Source organism: Aplysia californica, unplaced genomic scaffold (genome assembly GCF_000002075.1).
Source record: "Aplysia californica isolate F4 #8 unplaced genomic scaffold, AplCal3.0 scaffold00075, whole genome shotgun sequence".
NCBI lineage: Eukaryota > Metazoa > Mollusca > Gastropoda > Aplysiida > Aplysiidae > Aplysia > Aplysia californica.
The window spans coordinates 1616292-1623484 of NW_004797345.1; the positions used below are offsets into that span (position 1 = coordinate 1616292).

A 7193-nucleotide genomic window follows, 5' to 3' on the forward strand; every position below is an offset into this window, starting at 1 on the left:
AGCAGCATTAAGAAGGTATAATTTTTAACGACATCTCTTGCATTTCCACTTGCATCGTCCTCTTCATCTTTTTATAGCGAAAACATTCTTTCACACTTATTCTGTCTTTCAGACTCCGAGAGAATAATTATGTTCAATGATATCAATTTGTTTTCTGGTACTGACATTGTTGTGCCCATTTTTGTAACTAAAATGGCCAACGTATGGCACCTGAAAAAATTAAAGCCGCGGCGAAAAAAGCCAAAGTGGAGAATGTGTAAAGAAATGTGACCTTAGAGGTGACCTTAGTGGTATAGCAGAAATAAGCGAAGTTAGGAAGGGCACGAGGGGTGAAACTCAAACTTTCAGAAACTTAACACGCTTTTAAATTGCTGACAAAATGGGGTGAGAAACTCTTAAATGCCAGTTTCGATATGCTCGTTTTTATTCTGCTTTTAAGAGAAAACCGCTTGATTGTGTGAGGTTTGACTATTACCTTTTCCGTTTTTTTACTGGGAAATGGTGCCCGTACGTGAGTTTTAATTGATTGATAAGATCTCGTTCAAGGTACCCACACCTCCAGTAGTACAACGACTTGCTCACATGACTGGCTACATTAATCAATGAATGGGCTTGTAGAACAACATTTTACGTGTCGAACCCTGTTTTTTGGGGGGGTTTTTTGGTTGTTGCTCTAAATACAAGTTAATTTGAAGATATAAATCTCGAATTTAAGCAAGATGTGGGGCCTACATGACCTAGAAAAATAGTCCTTCGCCCGGGGCGATGCGAGACGCTCTCAACGGGTCGAGACGGAACGATTTGACAGGGAGTTAATTTTTCGGAATCTCAAGTCATGGGGATAAGTGGAACCTGTTTGCGGTTTTGCGGTTGAGTTCCCCTACCACAACTAACTGTAAGAGCGTGGTTTCGGCGCCTTTTTAATCGAATAGAGACTTTCTCTATTTCCTGAGAGTGTGTGATTCACGAGTCGTATCCCACGAGCGGTGCAGTTACGTCTCTTAGTGTTGGGACATAACACTACTTGTATTGCAGGCTTGCTTTTGGTTTATTTGTTTGTCTGAGTAAAGAGAAGCGCAAAGACACAATAATGGCCTTTTTGGTGCTGGGAAAAAGTCAGACACGCAGAATCAACAGAAGGAAAGAAAAGAAGTATGACCTACCAGTAGCACCCTCCAACCAGTTGCTCGCTTTTGGAAGAGTGTTAAGTCTGTATTGAGGCAAAAACAAGATAGCAACTCTTGTAAAAGTATAATGGATTTAGTCGTCACGTTCTCACATCGCATGTTTTGATTGTCACTGTAAAGTGTGATTTATTCTCTGAATAATTTCCTCTACTAACTCATGACACGAGCGTCAAAAGTTGAGCCCCAACAAGGGTATCTACAAAAAAGCAGCTTTGCAGTAGGAATAAAAATTATTTACCCCTCAATTGCATCTCTCACAATACTCTTGTCCACATAGCTACAAACGTAAATAAGGGCTTTCAGCTCTACGCGACGCCCGTCGGCGGACTGTCACGATCTCTCAGCTAAAAAGATGTCGTTTCTAAAGATACGTTAATCTCATCCTTTACCCTCCACATCGTCGACTGAGAGCTAAAAACCAGTCCGGGAATTTGCTGACGGAGCCGATAGCGCGATTTCGATTTTTGTGGGCCTTTGCGTTCTGTTTTTTTCATTTTGTTTTGTTTTGCTGTTCATGTCTAGTTTTCTTTTTCTTTTTAATTTTCTCCATTGTTTTATTTATTTTAAAGGGAAAAAGGGGGATGGGGTACTCTGTTTTGTTATTTTTGTTTCATCATGCGAGTGATAATGTCATATGCACCGTTGTTTCAAAACTTGTAACAATATCCACGATTCGATTTATCGATTGCTGTTTCGGTGACGTGGTATAATTTCTTTTTTATTATCAATTTGAATTACCCACTTTTCAAATTTTTTAATCTACCACTCCGTTAACGTCTTTCATGTCAGTTCACCACTTTACATCTCATTCTTTGACGAATAGCTAGATAGCTCAGCCCTCCATCGCCGACTTACAAACGTGTCCAAAACACTCGAACAGTTGATGGTAGATTAATGTAAGCTATGAACATACATGCTTTGCTGCACATTGTGCTATTTGTGTTTAAGAGCGATGTCTGACTTTTATCTGATTCTTTATCCTCTTCTTTTATGTAAGCACTTAATATATTTCACATAAATCTATGTTTGTTTGTTTGTTTGAGTAAGAGATACACACCAACTCAATGGCCATTTAGTGATTGGGGAAAAGTAAGACAGACAGACTGTAATAACAGAGGGAAAGTAAAAAGGCTGGACCTACAGTGGGGCCCTCCAACCACCCGCAACATAGATCTATATCTTCTAAGGCGTTGCTCCAACACAAAAACAAACTACTAAATACCGTAATAATTCCATCTCTTTCTTTCTCTTTTCAGGAGACGTTTGGTTGATCTTAGTGCACCGGCTGGGCTCAGATCAAGATAGACATCTCCCCCACGAGGACAGACTGTTGGTGCTGACCAGTCCTCAGGCTGTTTGTCCACTCCAGTAACTACAGGACCTGTAACCTCATGTCCGGAGGTTCGCACCTCCACGACACATCGTACACCGCGGTTCTGATATCTCTACAGTACCAGCATCTACCGATAACGCTCAGGGACTTTGATCTGACCTTAGGACTCGAACTGTGACCCCGGGGTCAGACCATAGAGCATATCTCAGCCTCTAATTCTCTGCCTAATGTCACACGATACAACCGTCGTCTCTGTTATCGTCGCCGTCATCTTCCCTGCCTTCTTGTGTGACACAACGCACTGCGTCGTTTGAAGAGAACACTTGTGTCGGCGACAACACTGAGACGGAGGGGAGGGAGAGAGAGAAAGAAAGAGAGAGAGAGAGAGACAGAGAGAGACAGAGAGACAGAGAGCCTCACAGAGTACACAGCGCATAGGTTTAGGCTTACACAGAATAAAGCCCGAGTTTGTGTGCGAGATCTCAGACGTCCTAAGAACTGCTCTCACTGCAGCTATAAATACCCCCACCACCTCTATAATCAACATTTTCCCACTGCATACCCCCCCCCCCTTTCAAGCATCCATTCTAAGACACACACACACGCGCTCACACACATATACACACACACTTTTTGGTCCTTTCATCTCGTGAGCTGACTTAAGCACACTTACATGTGAACAATACAAAGAACCCTCACCCCCTTCAGACCCCACGCTCTTCTCTTCTGAGATACTTCACCCCCCCCCCTTTTTTTTCTCCCTCTAACCGAAAAGACCTACTTCCTGAACACCCCCCCCCCAACCCCACTCATACAGGCCGACCCACTTCCTGTTGCCGAGACCTCCCTGTAACCCCCCCCCCCCCTCCTCCCCTTGGCTCCGAATTTTCCTCTAGGATTTTTCCGACGCCAAATGTCGGAGAGTTTCAAGTTTTGAGAGTCTGGAGATCGGAGACTCCAGGACATCACGTGCTTTCTTCTTCTCGCGTGCCCTCTGCGTGTGTATTTGTGTGGGTGTTTATGTGTTTGCGTACATGTGAATGAGTGGAAAAGCGACTATTTCAGCTTGTGGCAACGCCTGGAGTCGACAAGCTCAGCACTTTTGGTAACCGCCACTTTGACGTTGATCCTCTCCTTTTGTCCACTTCTGACTGACCGTGGTTGTGGTCACCGAAAGTGGGGCACACGCTGGATTGTCTCAAGTGCTACCAACGCAAAAGCACGCCGACAAAGTACTGCAAGCTACAAACTGATATTCATCTACTCGCCAAAAATCATAAATGGCCATAAGAAGGAATTGAAAATCTCCAGAGAGCTGTTTGTTCGGTCCAGCTTTAGTAACTGTATGGAATTGCATCTGTCACTCATTACGGTCAAGACCAGTTGAATAACTCGAGCAAAGACATGCACGTGTGTTTTGTTGTTAAAGAAACACTTTTATGAACGTTTTATCATAACTATGGAGATCTTCAGTCATGGTATTCACTCTTTTGTAATTCCCCATGTAGAAAATTCGATACGCTTAACGTGATCTGAAATTCAATTCTGGAAACATTGATAAAGACCAACACTCCACTGCCTGGCGATCCCCGCTCTTGCGCAACTTTCAACATGAAGGAGCTTTTGGAGTCCGTGAGCATGAACGAGCTAAACCTCATGCTCACTGAAGATATCCTGGGCCCATTCTCGGACCAAAAAACTCTGAACGAGCTCAACGACACCCCGGACATCTGTGATGACCTTGACTTTGATCCCTCCATTGGCCTCTTCAACTTCAGCGAGGACGCCCTCATGCAGGACTACCTCTTCTCCCGCGGAACTGGGTTCGGAACTTCTGATCCCGGATTCGCCGACTTCCGGTCAGCTGTGACGTCACTTAACTCGCTGGGTAACACGCACGAAGATGACCGGAAATCCAGGGATCTGGACTTTTTGCTGAGTGACCCGACTGAGCTAAGTAGGTCAAACGAGAAGTCTGGCCCTCTGCCTCACGTGGAAGAAGCCTTTGGTGTGCACATCAAGAAAGAGAACAAGTTCTCTAGAAACTTCAGCAGCAACGTTGGAGGTCTGACCAGTACTGCACCCATCGACTTTCCCTGTCCTGAACGAGAGCAGTGCGGCGCGGGCGAAATTCATGGCGGTCACTTCGGATCAAGAGACGAAATGTTGTCCAGCAGTGAAAGCAGCAGCTCGTGTTCCGAAGGCGGTTGGGAGATGTCTGGTGAGGACAACAAGGATATGGTTGTCTTAGGTGTGGACATCTCTAACCTCATGCACGACTACGCCATCAAAACTCCGCCTGCACACGCCCTCGCCCCCACTCCCCCCACTCCCCCCGCCCCTGCGCGGCATAAAGGTAGTACCAAGCCTGTGGGCCACCTCGTACCCTCCCACTTCCTCACTATCAACGGCAACACACAAGCCTGTGTGTACGCCCCGCCAGTCTCGTCCCCAGCCAGCCCTGCCAATCTCTTACCGTCCACCGATACCTATGTCATCACCACCAGCACGTCACTCCTTCACAAGTCCACTAGTCTCCTGGAGAATAGAGCCAGAACAACCAATCCGAGACTCAGGCTGCCCAACGGAGCGGGGCACCTGATGACGTCAGGAGTGGACCCCATGTTAGGAAACTATACGGCAGAGCCCAAGTCGCCCTCAGGTAGCCCTAGTTCTCTTTGTTCTCTAGACAGCTCCAGTGGCTTTTCCACCTCATCATTTTCCCCGTCGTCATCGTCGTTATTATCATCATCGCCAAGTGGTCATGTGAACAAACTTGAGGACAAAATCTACCCGTGCACTTATCAGAACTGTAACAAGATCTACAGCAAAAGCTCCCACCTCAAGGCCCACCTTCGACGTCACACAGGAGAAAAGCCTTTCCACTGCTCTTGGCCTGACTGTGGCTGGAAGTTTTCCCGCTCGGATGAGCTGGCCAGACACAAACGTTCTCACTCGGGAGTGAAGCCCTACAAATGTGACGTGTGTACCAAATGTTTCAGCCGTTCCGACCACCTCGCCAAACATAGAAAAGTCCATAGAAAGAACAGATAGATAGGTTCAGTATTAAATAGAGATACTTAAAACATTTTAAGACTTCAATATTTCTTTAAAATATTTTGCCTGTGAGCTTTGGACAGAGACAAACTCACTGCTGGATACACTATGCTTTAAGTCATGTTCACGCTGACGAGGACGCGTTGAGACCTTGTGTTTTAAGACAATGTTCTCGCAGTGATTGAAAAGAAAGCCGAGGTCTCCCGTCAGCTGTATTCGCGGAGGAAAAGACAAGACTGACTTCAATAACTTTAGGAATATTTATATCTGTGTTGTGAAATGGCATTCATTTCCATTTATCAATTCCCTTTTACCATTGACTCTCACGTCACAGTTCGTCATGACATCCTGAAGTCGTTGCGACAGCTCAAAGATGAAGGGAACGGGGAAAAGGGGATGGGGAGAGGGAGGGCGAGGGAGAACGAGGAAATGTAGGGGTGAGGGAGGGGGGGGGGGAGAAAGAAAATATGGAGATGGGGAATGAATGTAATCCAAGATCCCATCATTGTGCCTTAATGTTGTCCTCGATTTACATAGAAACCTGCTGATCAGCCATAGGAATAGCCTACAAACTGACTATAAAAACATTTTCTTATTTCTCCTTCTGTTATCCTGTGTACAAACTATCCCATGCATGCAGAATTTGGATGTGTCCAGGGACGGGAGGTGGGTGGTGGGTGGTTGGTGGTTTGGGTATGTGTCCTCAGTGGCTCATGGTGTCAGTCAGTCTCTTCTTTCTGAGCTGCGAGTGTCCAGATCAGGACGGACCACCACACCCGCCACATATGACGTAATAGTGAATACTGAGTGACCACCGTTGACCACAGATGACAGCATAGATCTAATCCAAACATTCCTCTTGTCATACATTCCCAATTGTTCCGGATTCCGCTTTACTCTTGTTGCTGCTGAACTGCTGAAATATAATATTTAATTTATACTTTTTCCAGATAGCCTTATTTTATGATACTTTGGTTTTCTTTACCTTTTACCGCTATGTCTTCCAAAACGACGTAACGTGTAATGTAAACTCAGTACCAATAATGCTCATGAGAAATCAAATCGGTTGTACCTTGTAATTAAGACATGGTGGTACCAGAGAGTTGGTTACATTGACTTTTTGACGTATACCATGTGAGAGAATTGGCCTCGGACCCCTACTGTCTGGTAATGTTCTGATGTGGGAAGAGAGAGAGGAGAGAATAGATAGATAGATAGATAGATAGAGAGAGAGAGAGAGAGAGAGAGAGAGAGAGAGAGAGAGAGAGAGAGAGAGAGAGAGAGAAAGGGAGATAAGGAGAGAGAGAGAGAGGATCGAGTTCTATTGTGTCTTCAAATCAGAAGTGCACTATTGAACAGAATCTTGCGAGAGGTGATGAAATCAAAAGACCGCAACGTTCAGTGCGACAGTTGAAGGTTGCTCCGTTACAGTAACGGTAACTCTATATAATCACACGAGCAAATCATTGTAATTGTAATATTTGTGTTACGAATGTTATGATTCTTTCCCTTGAAAATCAAAATTAGACGAACGAAAGTCCGTTGTCTATAGCGACGAGTATGTGTTCAATAACTCAGGACGAGTTCGTGTGAGTTTGTGTGTGAGTACTTTTAAG

At 45.0% G+C, this 7193-nt stretch overlaps 1 protein-coding gene across 1 annotated transcript; it reads left to right on the forward strand.

Moving 5' to 3' along the window:
• Nucleotides 1–3388: 3388 nt before the first annotated feature.
• Nucleotides 3389–6806, forward strand: LOC101850318 (Krueppel-like factor 8). Its single transcript, XM_005094110.3, has one exon. It carries the CDS (start codon nt 4132–4134, stop codon nt 5572–5574), a length of 1443 nt encoding a protein of 480 aa, XP_005094167.1. The 5' UTR covers nt 3389–4131; the 3' UTR covers nt 5575–6806.
• Nucleotides 6807–7193: the final 387 nt, after the last annotated feature.

Bases quoted from the DNA above. Each gene is read 5' to 3' on its own strand.
- LOC101850318 (XM_005094110.3), top strand. From the start codon at position 4,132: ATGAAGGAGCTTTTGGAGTCCGTGAGCATGAACGAGCTAAACCTCATG.